At 46.9% G+C, this 15,674-nt stretch overlaps 1 protein-coding gene across 2 annotated transcripts in view; it reads left to right on the top strand.

Annotated features, from left to right (window-relative positions):
* The window catches only part of LRRC32 (leucine rich repeat containing 32), a 159,450-nt gene extending 153,271 nt beyond the window's left edge, over positions 1 to 6,179 (top strand). For both annotated transcript variants that reach the window (XM_053385439.1, XM_053385438.1), the window contains exon 3: positions 4,033 to 6,179. In XM_053385439.1, coding sequence (XP_053241414.1) covers positions 4,033 to 5,967 — 1,935 coding nt within the window. In that variant the 3' untranslated portion in view covers positions 5,968 to 6,179. The remainder of the gene's footprint in view (positions 1 to 4,032) is intronic.
* Positions 6,180 to 15,674: the final 9,495 nt, after the last annotated feature.

Below are 15,674 nucleotides of genomic sequence, written 5' to 3'. Positions count from 1 at the left end.
AGTGTTCTGCCTGTCTGATTTTGTCCATGCTGAAGCACCAGCAGATGTTTTGGGGAGGGTTTTCCCAGAGAACAGTCATTCTGAAGAACTCTCACTCAGTTCTCCTCGGGAATTATAGGATTCCGGAATATTTGAGGGATCCAGGCTTTGCCCAAGATGGATGGAAACAGCCCCAGGTTGTCCTGGATGAAGACACCTAGAGCAGGCATGTCCAACAGGTAGATTGTGATCTACCGGTAGATCACTGGACATCTGCGGTAGATCACTGGCTCCCCCAAAGAAGCTGAACAACTGTGGCTCCCCTAAAAAAAGCTCAACGTTTTACCTCCTCCCTGAAAAAAACTCAACAACTTAGACCTGAACCCCCCAAAAGGGGGTAGATCACTGCCAGTTTTGAGTAGATCACAGTCTCTTGGGAGTTGGCCACCCCTGACCTAGAGCAATCTGGGGCCACCAGCAGGTGGACTGAAAGAAGGATTTACCAGCTCCATCTGGTACGCAGGCTGAGACCCTATCTGCCTGCGGACTGTCTCGCCAGAGTGGTGCATGCTCTGGTTATCTCCCGCTTGGACTACTGCAATGCGCTCTACGTGGGGCTACCTTTGAAGGTGATCTGGAAACTACAACTAATCCAGAATGCAGCAGCTAGACTGGTGACTGGGAGTGGCCGCCGAGACCGTATAACACCAGTCTTGAAAGACCTACATTGGCTCCCAGTACGTTTCCGAGCACAATTCAAAGTGTTGGTGCTGACCTTTAAAGCCCTAAATGGCCTCGGTCCAGTATATCTGAAGGAGCGTCTCCACCTCCATCGTTCTACCTGGACACTGAGGTCCAGCACCGAGGGCCTTCTAGCTGTTCCCTCACTGCGAGAAGCCAAGTTACAGGGAACCAGGCAGAGGGCCTTCTCGGTAGTGGCACCCTCCCTGTGGAACGCCCTCCCACCAGATGTCAAAGAGAACAACACCTACCAGACTTTTAGAAGACATCTGAAGGCAGCCCTGTTTAGGGAAGCTTTTAATGTTTGATGTATTATAGTATTTTATTATTTTTTGGAAGCCGCCCAGAGTGGCTGGGGAAGACCAGCCAGAGGGGCGGGGTATAAATAATAAATTATTATTATTATTATTATTATTATTATTATTATTATTGATTCAATTATCTGCTCAGCAACGAAGCTGCTTTATACTGAGTCAGGTCATTGGTACATCTGGCCTGCCATTGCTTAACCTAAGTAGCAGCTACCTGCTTCCATAGCCTAGTGGGTAGAACATCTGCTTTGCATGCAGAAAACCCAGGTTTGTTCCCTTCAGCTAGGGCTGGGAGAGATTCGGTGCTGGGAACCCTGGAGAGGTGCTGTCAGTCAGTGCAGGCAACACTGAGCTTCATTTGGTGGATGGTCTGTCTTAGCATAGGTCAGTATAGTTAGCATAGGTCTGTATAGTTAAAGCCATGGTTTTCCCGGTAGTGATGTATGGAAGTGAGAGCTGGACCATAAAGAAGGCTGATCGCCGAAGAATGGATGCTTTTGAATTATGGTGCTGGAAGAGACTCTTGAGAGTCCCATGGACTGCAAGAAGATCAAACCTCTCCATTCTGAAGGAAATCAGCCCTGAGTGCTCACTGGAAGGACAGATCCTGAAGCTGGGACTCCAATACTTTGGCCACCTCATGAGAAGAGAAGACTCCCTGGAAAAGACCCTGATGTTGGGAAAGATTGAGGGCACAAGGAGAAGGGGACGACAGAGGATGAGATGGTGGGACAGAGTTCTTGAAGCTACCAGCATGAGTTTGACCAAACTGCGGGAGGCAGTGGAAGACAGGAGTGCCTGGTGTGCTCTGGTCCATGGGGTCATGACGAGTCGGACACGACTAAACGACTAAACAACAACAACTGTCTTAGCCTGAAGGAAGCTTCCCCCTTGGGAAGTGTTAGAACAAAGCTGCTGATCAAAGGAACATGAGTAAGTTGAAAAAACGATGGGCCCCTCAGAGTGGTCCGAAGCATTGCCTAGCCCCCAAATAGTTCCCTCGGCCGTTCCTGCGAGGGCTGGAGCCCGTGCGAACGACGCGCATCCTGTTTTCCTTCGGCATTCTTTCTTATTCCATATGGAATACCCTCGAATAGACTGTGGTGACGGAGCCAAGAAAGAAAGGAGATTATATTTGCAAAGCAGAAGAGAGATCTGGAGAAACTTGGACGGGGTTCAAAAGTAATGTCTGGGCAGGAAAGGAGAGGGTGGTGAAAGGAGAGAGCCCCCCCCCCTCCAATGTGGAAGGAGATATACAGGCTTTGTTTGGGAATTATGATGGGTGTGGAGGGGTGCTCAGCAAAATCTCCAATGATAGATGCAACCTTTTTCAGCCATGGGCTGTCCCTCAGACCATGTGGTGGGCCGGACTATATTATATTTTTTTGGGGGGGGTGAATGAATTCCTATGCCCCACAAATATATTTTTTTTAAAAGATATTTATTAAATTTTCCAATTTTTTATACAAACAAAAAGAACAAACAAAAAGATTAAAAAAAACCATATAGTTCATAAAACATACTTTTCAATAACAAATTTCTCAGACCTCCTCAGACCTCCCCTTCTTGTATTCCATTTAAAATTATTTGTTCAGCAAATCCTTAACTTGAAGCATTACAGCTTATAATATCACCTTATTTTCCAAATCCTTTTTTTCCATCCATGTTCCTTTATATCATTACAGCTAGAAACCACTCAATTTCAATCCAACACCATTCAACTTTCCTTAATTTCCTATGCCCCACAAATAACCCAGAGATGCATTTTAAATAAAAGGACACATTCTACTCATGTAAAAACACCAGGCAGGCCCCACAAATAACCCAGAGATGCATTTTAAATAAAAGGACACATTCTACTCATGTAAAAACATGCTGATCCCCAGACCGTCCACAGGCCAGATTGAGAAGGCAATTGGGCCAGATCCGGCCCCTGGGCCTTAGGTTGCCTATCACTGATAGATACAGACAAGAAGGGATTGGTGCAGGTGCCCCAGAAACAATAGCCGACAGCCACAGTGGATGTTCAGCTTCCAAAAAGCATTCAAAAAGCGGAACACTCACTTCCAGGTTTTCGGCGTTTGAGAACCAAGGCGTTTGAGAACCAAGGTACCACTGTGTCCATGAATTTGTCTGATCCTCTTTTAAAGCCATCTAACTCTGTGGCCATCACAACTTCACCTGCAAGGACATTACTGCATGCACGCTATGGAGGGATAGCTCTGTTGGTGAGTGTGAGACTCGGAGGGTTGTGGGTTTGAGCCACACAATGGGCAAAACATCCCTGAATTGCATTGGTTGGACTAAATGACCCTTGGGGTTCCTTTCAACTCTACAAGTCTATGATCCCCATAATATTTTTTTGAAATAATTTTTATTTGGTTTTACAGATATAGACTCATAACAGTACAATACAAAAATACATATCCTTATTTAGACATTTCTCCTGATCTCTCGACTTCCCACCTTCCCTTCCACGGGTCCTATTGTTATCCTTTTCAACTGCATATTATTTCACAATCCATATTTTATGTCTCTCCGTTTTATCCATAGCATTTGCTACATTACAAGTGTTATCCAAGATAAATTATAAATTTTCCCCTTTCTTTATTGAAGTTTTGGTTTTCTTGGTTTCTGAGCTTTCCAGTCAGTCTCGCCATTTCGGCGTAGTCCAACAGCTTAATTTGCCATTTCTCTATGGTAGGGTCTTTATCTTCTTTCCATTTCTGGGCTAGTAGCATCCATGCAGCTGTTGTTGCATACATAAAATGTCTTTTCTGCTCCTTTGGAATATCGGTACCTACAATTCCTAATAAAAAAAATAGAATTTATTTATTATGGTCCCCATAATTTAATTCTGTGCAGTGTGATGAGGTTCCTTCTTTTATATGCCCCTAATCTTCCAGCATTTATTTTCGTTGGATGGCTCTGAGCTGTAGGCAATGTGAATGTCATCCTAACTCATCCCTCTCTCTCTCTCTCTCTTTCTCCTTTTCTGTAGAGAAGTATGGAGGCATTTTGTCACGGCAAAGATCTTCACCAGATACCTCCGGAGCTTCACCCAAATTTACGTAAAATCGACCTTTCCAAAAACAAGCTCCTGAACATCACAGAAAGTCCCCTGGCTTTTTACACCTCCCTCCGCCATCTAGACTTAAGTTCCAATTATATCGGTTTCATCGAGTCTGAAATCTTCAGAGATATGAGGAATTTGGAGGAGATCAACTTGGCCGACAACCAGCTCTACCAGTTGGCTCAGCACAACCTGTGGCTTGGCTCGCTCCCCCAAGTCAGAACGCTAGACTTGTCCCGCAACAGACTCTACACTGGGATGGCTGAACATTTCATCCACAAAGCTCCGTCGCTTCGGCATCTTTCATTGGCGGAGAACAGCATTATAGAAATTTCACAGAGGACGTTCCAGGGGTCTCCAGGCCTGGTTGAAGTGAACCTTCACAGCAATATGATCATGGAGATAGAAGAAGGAGCCTTTGAGATCCTGTCACAACTCTCCAAGCTCAACCTCTCTATGAACTCCCTCACCTGTATTGCTGGCTTCAACCTGAAACAGCTGAGAGTTCTCGATCTCAGCCGGAACAGCATCGAGACCTTCCATTCCACCAAATCAGAGGAGGAGTTCAACCTGGTTTGGCTGGACTTGAGCGAGAATAAGCTGCTTCAGTTCCCATTTCTCACGCAGGCAAGCAAACTGGCCTACCTGAATTTATCCAAGAACATAATGCAGTTTGTTATGGTGGAATCTCCACGTGATGACAATGATGGTGACTACGGCTGGATGGACACATCCCTTGGTCTTCAGGACCAGGCTCAGAAGAACAACACCAGTTCTCCACATCTGCCTGGACTGTTATATTTGGACCTGAGCTACAATGAGATCCAAACCATCCCTAGCGAGTTCTTTACTTCCATGTCTGCCCTTCAGGTTCTCAACCTCAGCAAAAACTGCCTCCAGACTTTCGTGGCAAGTGCCGAGCTGGTCTCACTGACCATCCTCGACCTCAGTTCTAACTCTTTGCAGCATCTGGAATGGGGTTCCGGCACCCTGGTCAACTTGCAGAAGCTCTTCCTCCAAGGCAACCGTCTCCAAGCACTGCCACCAGACATCTTTGCCCACCTCCCTCGCCTCTCGCTCCTGAACCTCCGAAGCAACAACCTCTGTCTTTGTGGCTTCTATTCAGGGTTAGCCAGGAAAAGGCTCGCTGGGGAGGACCGCGGCTGCGTCTCATTCGTTGACCTTCCTGAACTTCAGCACTTGTACCTTTCCGACAACAAGCTGAAGAGGATTCCCATGCATGCTTTCTACAGGACTCAACTCGTGGCCTTGGACCTCTCTCTGAACTGGGGACTCCACATAGAGCCCAAATCTTTCTCAGGCTTGGAGATGTCTCTAAAATATATGGATTTGCACGGGAACGGCATGAAATCTCTGAGCACTGACTTCCCGCTTTTCCCACACCTCGTATATCTCAACTTGTCAGACAACCGGTTGAGCTGGTTGCCTGCTTGGTCTGAGAACTGCTGTGCCTTGGAAGTCCTGGATCTGCAGAACAACAGCTTCAGCGACCTCAAAGCTAGCAAGATCCCAACTTTGGAGAAGAACCTACGGAACTTGTACCTGGCGGGCAACCCGCTCAGTTGCTGCGGGAACATTTGGCTCTCCCAAATGATCCACAGGGCCACTGTGGAGATCCCCAACTTGGACCTCACCAAATGTCAGTACGCCAAGAGCTTTGGCTACGAAGAAGAAATGGCGGTCAGGGACATCAGGCCAGAAGATTGCGAGAAGGAAGACCTCAAGAAGATGAGCGTCTTGATCTTGGTGGCAGCCGTCCTGGCTCTGTCCCTGGTTGTCGTCGGGGTGGGTGTGTTTTGCTGCTATCGCAGGCACATGTTTGGCCGACACTTTAAGGCATAGGTCTTACATCTGAGGTGGGCTTCCATCCCTACATCCCTCACCACTGGACGACTCACATCCAAAGGTGTGAATGGACCCCACTGAAGAACGTGGGAGGTGAGAAGATGAAAGCTTGGTCTGTGGGATTACTCTGCAATGACTCATTCACACATGCAGAACAAATCTACTTTATTTTTCAATTAAAATTGTACATTCATCTTTTGAGCTGCTGAGCAATGGTGCACAGAGCACATGATCTCCTTAAATAATTTGAGCATAAGACATATGTTTACAGAACAGTTTGCAAAGGAATCATGTCAACGCTCTGGAACAGTCAAGTCCAGCCAGACAGGCAGTGCTATTGTCTTTCTTGGGGCAGAGAGATGGAGGCTGGCTGGGACCAAAAATGGACTCCAGGTCAGATGTGAGGCTTGGAAAGTGCAAAGCTATGAACGGGTCTTTGGATAGAGCCCCTGTCCTTGCCCACGAGCACCAAGACCTTCAAGTTCTCATGCAGTTCTGGTTTAAAATGTGCTCGAAATAGATGCCCCCTCAGCTAACAGAGGAGCCACATACATGCAAGTCCTCACTTGGTGACCAAGTTACTGAGAAACAGCCCCCCCAAAAAAACCACCTCATATGGGGATCCTCCAGCTGTGAAGAGAAACCCAGCCATGAACTACCCACATTTCCCAAACTGTTGACACCTGGGACCCCCCTTTTTTCTGGATTAGAATGGGAGGTGCATCAATCATTCTTATAATTAAGAAACCACCTGTATTTCCTCTCCCATCTATCACAGGGGTGGGAAATCTCAGGCTAAGGGGCCAAAGGTCCATCTACCTGGTCTTCAGAACTGTCTCCAGGCCACACACCCTTCTGAGACACAAGTCCTCTGCCCCAGCGCACATCTCCCACTTGCCTTGCATCCCACCATCGTCTAATATTTTTGTCTCACTGGAATGTGTCCTCGGACTCTGGCGATGCTTCTAGCTTGTCTGGATGAAGACTGGGGGGGGTGAGCACGTGGAGTGTAGCATTCCCAAAGCAAGGAAGGATTGGACTCTGATTAATAAAATACACACAAGGCTTGACCAGCAAGACTCTGGGAGGAGGTGCCAATAATAATTCCTCTCCACCCCTCGGCCCAGGTCGTTTTATTCACAAAAGAACTTTTTACACAGTGTTCGTAAGAACCAATCAGATTTCCTCTGAGCATTTAAAAAAAAAACCCCACGTGGGGACAAAGTTAAAGTTAAAACTACAAAGAGCTAATTCCCTGCTTGAGAATGCATAGTTCAGAGTATATAAAATAGGAAAGAAGGAGGAATGCTTTTAGGAAACCCTGGAGGTCATAAATAGGAGAGGAAGGATGGGTAGTATTTACCATCTCTTTGTGAACTCTCTTCCTGGCCCTTAAGATCTATCTAAAGATTAACAAACTACATCAAAGTAACCTATTGACTTTATGTACTGAGGATGCCTGATGAAGCAACTGGCCTGTGTTTCAGAATGCTTATAAGTGCCTGTCAGGTATAGAGAAAGCAAATGGCAGAGGTGGAGAGGCCTGTGGGATTCGATCAGAAACTATTGTCAATGAATCAAACCCAGTCAACGCAATGCTTTCGTTGCTGACACAACGGCTTGCTTCATATTTCATAATTCCTCATAGCAATCCCACCTGACCCCCACACTCTGGATATTTGCACCCCCACAGTGGAGCATGTGTAGAATCTAGACTACTGTATAACATTAATTGCTCCACCCATTCTGGCCCCTGGCCCTTGCCCACCTCTGGAATGTGGCCCCCATAAGGTCACTCAGAAGGGAAGGCAGCCCTCAGACCGAAATACATTCTCCACACCTCTGCACCGTCAGACCCTGGAAGCGCAGGCAGGCACCCTCCTTGCAAAGGATGGGATACCCTGGTTAATCCTTCCATCCTTCCTCTGCCCAGGTCAGGTTGGGCTGGGGTGCTGCCCCTTTCTTGGGAGGCCTTAAAGCAGAGGTTGGAAGGCCACCTGTCGTGGTTGCTTTAGTTGAGATTCCTGCATTGCAGAGGGCTGGACTAGATGAGAGCCATCTTCAAATATCTCAAGGGCTTTCACATGGAAGATGGAGAAAGCTTGTTTTCTCCAGCTGCAGAGAGTAGGACTCGGACCAGTGGCTTCAAGTTACAAGAAAGGAATTCCAGCTGTTTGACGGTGGAATGGTCTCCTTCGGGAGATGGTGGGCTCTCCTTCCTTGGAGGTTTTCAAGCAGAGATTGGGTGGCCATCAGTCATGGATGCTTTAGCTGGGATCCCTGCATTGCAGAGGGCTGGACTAGAGGACCCTTGGAGATCCTTCCAACTCTATGATTCCTAGACTTGCCAGCTGTCAGGTAGCCTCTGCAAGGAATCCCTGTTGCCGTTACTCCCTTCCTTGAGAGATGATGTCACTGCCCATATATGGGCAGAGGATGATGGTGTCAGATGATGTCACTGCCCATATAAGGGCAGCGAGGAGGGAACAAGGCTGGGTGGGGCAGTTTCCTAAGGCAGGGGTGTGGAACCTCAGGCCCAGGGTCCAAAAGTGCCTGTCCAACCCCCTTTATCTGGCCCTTGGGACACACCTTCCCCACACACCCACACCCCAGCCCATGCCCTTTACCAGACCTGCTCAACTCCCTCCTGGGTTGTTTTTGCCAGGCTGGAATTTGTCCTTGAACTCAGAGAACTATCCTTGATCATCTGGATGGAGGAGAGAGGCCACATTCTCTTCTGGGCAACCATCTAGGGGCCACATGCCAGTGTTGGGCATTAGGGGCTCAGAGGCAAAAGTGGTCAGAGCAACAAACGTAAATGTCTGCCTTTGAAGACATTCCTAGACACACAAACCGCTCTCTATCCCTCACCCAGGCAAGGAAGAAGCATTATCCAAGCTGAAGGACACATGTGAGGCCAGCAAAAACACACCAGGCTGGTGCAAAGCATGGCCAGTGAAGACTGTGGCTGAGAGGGTCTCAAGGGCCATAGAGAGAGGTTTGAGGGGCCACAGGCTGGGGGTCCCCCTGGTATATCAAGAGCCTTGCTGGGTGGGTTGACCAGCATGTTTCGCCAGAGATCCTGCACGTTTCTGACCCTGCAAAATCAAGAGCCGGAGTTGTTAAAAATAAAAACGAGAAATGTTTGTTGAAACTTCAAAGCAATAAACCACAATGGACTTTTTACCTTTCGTTGGCCAATGCTGATCTAGTGTTTAAGAACGCAAGAGCAGGCTGGTGGATCAGGCCCATCTTGCCCAGCATCCTGTTCTCAAAAGGGGCCAATCGGATGCCCATGCTGGGAAAACCACAAGCAGGAACTGGGCACCAGAGCAACTCTCCCCACCTGCAGATTCCAGCAACAGGTGTCATAGGCAGGGCCGGATTTAGGTTTGATGAGGCCCTAAGCTACTGAAGGTCATGGGGCCCTTTATATGTCCAGCTGTCCTTTGTCCACAACAAATGGTCGCTATTTTTTGTGTTGAATATATGCTATATGGTAATTGATGGACCTCATAGGTATCTCAAGCCATTTGCACATAATAAATAGGAGCCTACACAACACAAAACACTGTTGCTGTATGTAAGGTAAAGGGACCCCTGACCATTAGGTCCAGTCGTGACCGACTCTGGGGTTGCGGCGCTCATCTCCCTTTATTGACCAAGGGAGGCAGCATACAGCTTCCGGGTCCTGTGGCCAGCATGACTAAGCCGCTTCTGGCGAACCAGAGCAGCGCACAGAAATGCCATTTACCTTCCTGCCGGAGTGGTACCTATTTATCTACTTGCACTTTGACATGCTTTCGGACTGCTAGGTTGGCAGGAGCAGAGACCGAGCAACGGGAGCTCACCCCATCACAGGGATTCGAACCGCGACCTTCTGATCGGCAAGTCCTAGGCTCTGTGGTTTAACCCACAGCACCACCCACGTCCCTTATTGCTGTATGTAGGTTTTATTTTATTTTTTATCTTATATTTTGGAAATGTACATCCCAGCACTGCTCCCCATCTCAAAGGTTTTCAGGAAGCAGGGATGGGAAAGAGCTCTTTCTGTCTGTCTGAAACCAGGGCAGCCAGGGACTGCTGTCAGCTAGCCATAAACCCAAGTTGCCGGAACGGCCTGGCCAGAAGTAGGTCAAGGCTGGGCTACCTGAACTGTTTCCATCGCAGCTGGTCTGTATAAGAACTGTGACTTTAAGACACTAGCTGTTTTCTTTCCCCTCCGCACCCTTCTTTCCTCGTGTGCAGCCTCTTTTTAAGCTTAAGGGCAGCTTGCCTTGCTATATATACAATATACAATATCTTTATTGTCATTGTCCCATGCAGAACAATGGAATTGAAAAACTACGTAAAACATTCAAAACCCCCTAAAAACTCTGAAACTACATTTTAAAATACACTATACTATAGAGACCCCTTATGCTGTGTTTAGAACCAGAATTGCATTTGTGTAGAAACTGTTTCTCAGGCGGCTAGTCCTGGCCTTTACAACCCTATGCCTTCTTCCAGAAGGCAGAAGCTGAAAGAGAACATTTCCGGGGTGCGCACTGTCCCGCACTATCTCTGCAGCTTTCTTATGACACCTGGAAGCATAGATTTGATCTAAGGTGGGAAGAGTGCGCCCAATTATTCTCTCTGCAGTCTTTACAACCCTGGACGGCATTGTTTTTCCCCTGACCATGCAGCTCCCAAACCACACACACAGACCATACACTCTCCACCAGTGCAACGTTAAAATGCCATCAACAGGTCCTTTGAGAGATTGTTTTTCCGGAGGATTCTCAGAAAATATAACCTCTGCTGTGCTCTCTTCATCAGGTCTTTGCTGTTTTCTCCCCCAGGTTAGGTCGTCTCTCAACTCCATTCCCAGAAATCGAAACACCGAGACCTGTTCCACGCACTTCCCCTCAATAATGAGTGGCTTCCCCTCAATAATGAGCCAGCGTGGTGTAGTGGTTAAGAGCGGTAGTCACGTAATCTGGGGAACCGGGTTCACGTCTCCGCTCCTCCACATGCAGCTGCTGGGTGACCTTGGGCCAGTCACACTTCTTTGAAGTCTCTCAGCCCCACTCACCTCACAGAGTGTTTGTTGTGGGGGAGGAAGGGAAAGGAGATTGTTAGCCGCTTTGAGACTCCTGAAGGGGAGTGAAAGGCGGGATATCAAATCCAAACTCTGGCTGAATATTCAATTTACATTTCCTAAAGTCCACAATGATCTCTTTTGTTTTCTTTAAGTTAAGGAGTAAGTTGTTTGTCCTACATTGTGACATAAAGGTTAGAGTGTTGGACAAAGACTTTGAAGAACCAGGGTTCAAATCTCCTCTCAACCATGAAGCTCTTGGGCCAGCGAACATCCCTGGGCCCAATCTACCTCATGGGGTTGTTGTGAAGATAAAGTGGGGTGGGGTGGGGGGCAGGAGGAACCACCTTGAGCCCCTTGGAGGAAAAGACCACAGCGCCACCCGCACCCCCCTGCTGCCAACTGGAATAATGGAGCAGCTGGGGAAATCCCTATCTTTTCCCTCAACCCTCATTGGACGGTTGCTGAGTCCTCCCACCTACACGGCACATGGGCTTACGGAGGGAATGGGGTTTTTTTAGAGCAGCCAATCCCAAAGGGATTGTGCAGAACAGATTGCGCAATGTAACTAATAAATCCTCAGAGCGTCTCTGTGAGGGAAGCCAGGCTGAGAGAGAGAGTGACTCAATACCATCCTACAGGCTCCAGTATTTGGAAAAAAAAAACGTTTCTGAAACTGGATCTCGTGTGTTCAGATTCATAGCTCAAGCTGGAAAGTCACAAGAAAGAAAAAGAAACTGTGCATCTCTCTCTCTCTCTCTCTCTCTCTCTCTCTCTCTCTCTCTCTCTCTCTCTCTCTCTCCCCCTCTCTCTTAAAGGCCCTTTCTCTCCTTTCATTTAAGCAAAACAAGTTTCTAGCCCTTAAGATGACAAGTAGGGCTTTGATAGTGTTTGGGAAATGCCCGTGGTGTGGCCTGCATTAGCACAGAATGGAACATGGGGATGGATGTCCAGTGTGTTACAGGCACGAGGTAGGTCTATGGAGGCTCTGTGGCCTACTTCACAGGGCCGTTGTGTAGGGCGGCACAATAATAATAATCATAATAATTTATTATTTACATCCCACCCATCTGGCTGGGTTTCCCCAGCCACTCTGGGCGGCTCCCAACAAAAGATTGAAAGTACATTAAAACATCAGTCATTCAAAACTTCCTTAAATAGGGCTGCCTTCAGATGTCTTCTAAAAGTCAGATAGTTGTTTATCTCCTTGACATCTGCTGGGAGGGCGTTACACAGGGTGGGTGCCACCACTGAGAAGGCCCTCTGCCTGGTTCCCTGTAATTTCGCTTCTCGCAGTGAGGGAACCACCAGAAGGCCCTCGGCGCTTGACGTTGGTGTCCGGGCTGAACGATGGGGGTGGAGACGCTCCTTCAGGTCTACTGGGCCGAGGCCATTGAGGGCTTTCAAGGTCAGCACCAACACTTTGAATATGGCCAAGCACTTTGTCAGTTGCGCCTGCAAGGTGAATGTGAGGAAGATACAGCAGAGCAAAGGGCAAGAGGCCTGTTTGCAAAGGTGCTGAATTTTCAATCACACCGCACAATTCAAGCTCAAAGGAAGTTTGCCGCAGTTGCATCACACCAGACCTTCGAAGTCCTGCAGCACCTGAGTTGAGCCTTGGCTGTGCGATGCACGGCAGACACAACAAAGCATTTAGCAAGTATTTTGGAAGTGCCTTTCCATGCAAGCCCGATAGCATCACTGTAGACGTGGGGCCTATCTCGAGATCGGAGCCCAGCACACGAACAGTTTATGATCTGTATATCCAGCTATTGTTTCTCAGCAAACCGGATGCAGACGGATTGGGGGTGGGAAGTGGAATGGCATATGGTCCGAATTGTTTTCTTGGAAACGAGGACGGTGGCGGCAGCAAACATTCTTTGTTCCAATTAAAGGGAATGCTGCCAGCCAGACGATTTCCTTGCGATCATAACAACAAACAACAACACTTGAGCGTTATGTTCCAAGCATTTCGCCACATCATTTTGATCATCCTTATCCACACTTTGCTCTAGCAATTGTTACCTCCGCATTGAAAGCGAGAGGTCTGGCACTCACCTAAAGCTATCTGGTGAGTTCATGGTAAAGACAGACATCCAACTGAAACATATGTTGGAAAGGCAGTTTGGCCCTGATGCTATAGCAGTATCGGAAACACCCTTGCTGCTACAAGATTTGATTTCTGCAACAAAAACAAAGAACTCTACACTTGCACTATATAAAACCCTACTCAACAGAAAGAAGTATGATTTAGAATATGATAGACAAAAATGGAGTGAAGAGTTAGGGGTACAGATAACAAATGATAGATGGAAGTCAAGTATGAAATCAACAGAAATAGCTTCTACGGATCTAAGACTAAGACTTATTCAGCAGAAAATAATATTCAGAGTCCCCTGGACTCCAGCAAAACTTTACCAGAAGAAAATAACGAATGCAGACTACTGCTGGAGAAGTAAAAATGCAAACTTAGTACATATGATGATTAACTGCCCGATGATAAGATCATTTTGGTGTGAGGTGAGGATATACGTAGAAAGAGTAATAAAAAGAAATTGTTATTTAGGGGATTTGAATTTAATTCTAAATTATAACTGGAAACATGGGAGATTACAAGGGGTCAAAAAAAATGGATGTACCATCCCATGTTAGAAGCAAAAAAAACTTGTATTGATGAATTGGAAGAACTGCAAGAAGATCTCATTGAGCACATAGATTGGCAATATGGACAGACTAGCTACATACGAACGAACTGCATGTCGACACAAATTAAGAATGGATAAATATGAAGAAATCTGGAAGGAATACTTAAGTGATAAGGCGGACAGTGGTGGAAGTAGGGGGAGGAGAGAGAGGTGGGAAAATATTGTTTAAAAGGTGTAGTCATAGGTATATCAGTACTCAAATCTGAATTGTTAAATTGTGTTAGTGTTATTGTGGTTTTTGTTGCATGTGTTTTTTGTGGTTGCTGTTTGTATTGAAAAAAATGATTAAATCATTTATTTATTTTTTTAAAAAAGACAGACTTTGACTGGGAAATGCAGGCACCCGGGAGGCTGCAGAGTGTAGATCACATGAGAGATGATTTCTAAGACACTCAAATAGGGGCAGGCAAATATGTCAATTTCAGCTTCTCTCGGTTTCTCGTTTCGCCAGTCTTAAAATTCAGTTCCTCACATTTCCACATCAGTTTGCCATTTTTTAAAAGAAATTTCTCGTGAAAACCCATCAGTATCTTTGTGCAATTGTCTCCTACTATACACAATTGTAAACCACAGAGCCTAGGACTTGCCGATCAGAAGGTCAGGGGTTCGAATCCCCGCGACGGGGTGAGCTCCTGTACGCCGGCTCCCTCAGCCAGTAAAGCAAGATGAGCGCCGCAACCCCAGAGTCGTCCGCAACTGTACCTAATGGTCAGGGGTCCCTTTACCTTTTTAAGGAGTCTGTAGAGGGACACGAGTGGCACTGTGGGTTAAACCACAGAGCCTAGGACTTGCTGATCGGAAGGTCGGCGGTTCAAATCCCTGCAATGGGGTGAGCTCCCATCGCTCAGTCCTTGCTCCTGCCAACCTAGCAGTTTGAAAGCAAGTCCAAGTGCAAGTAGATAAATGGGTACTGCTCTGGCGGGAAGGTAAAGGGCGTTTCCGTGCACTGCTCTGGTTTGCCAGAAGCGGCTTAGTCATGCTGGCCACATGACCTGGAAGCTGTACGCCGGCTCCCTCGGCCAATAAAGTGAGATGAGCGCTGCAACCCCAGAGTCGTCTGCGACTGGACCTAATAGTCAGGGGTCCCTTTACCCTTTACCTTATACACAATTGTATATGTAATTTTGCCTAATATACACATTTTTGCAAAGCAGTTCCCCCAAATATAACTCAATCTTTGCATGCAGTTTTTAGTCCTATGTGCATGTTTAGGCACCGTTTACTCTAGGATATGTGTATTGTAATAACTAATCTGGAAAACATTGCACCACAAAATTCAGACAAGTATGAATATCTAAGGAGGGCTATGCTTCTAATTTCATGTGATCCTTAGGAAAGGGCAGGTCAGATCAGTTTGCCCTTAAATGTGAACGGAACAGAATTCCTCCGCCATCTCTACTCACAAACACCCCTCAGATACCTGAATATTAAGGTAAGCACACAAACGCAAACCCTACCCGAAAGATCTTCCCTAAAATCTTCCCACCGCCACCACCTTTGATAATTGGATAGTGTAGGGGAAATTTTTTGGCATGGTCCTAGCTTAAAGGGTGTTATTTGAAAGAGGCATCATTCTCTGGCATTCAGCTTCCTCCCTGGGCTCTCAGGATATAGCTGAGATGGAGGGTTGTTGTCTTGGTGGCGGATGCATTCTTAATATATTAAGAGCAAACTCATGCTGTGATCATGGAGCCAAGCAAGACCTGAGTTGAATGGCCCTCTCTCCTCCAACAGTTGTTGTTCACAGGTAGCCTGTTTCCAACAGTGGAGGCTTGATTTCGCCATCCAATGATCGCCATATCCTCCATGAATCCTCAGTCCAAGTTAGGGGCCAGTGCTACACCTTGTAGAATATGATGATGATGATAATTCAGCCATTTGCAGGTTGAAACATTGCACTTTAGCTATAGGTTCGCCAA

Source organism: Podarcis raffonei, chromosome 4 (assembly GCF_027172205.1).
Source record: "Podarcis raffonei isolate rPodRaf1 chromosome 4, rPodRaf1.pri, whole genome shotgun sequence".
NCBI lineage: Eukaryota > Metazoa > Chordata > Lepidosauria > Squamata > Lacertidae > Podarcis > Podarcis raffonei.
Note: the sequence above shows the minus strand (reverse complement) of the source record. Positions and strands in the feature narration are given on the sequence as shown.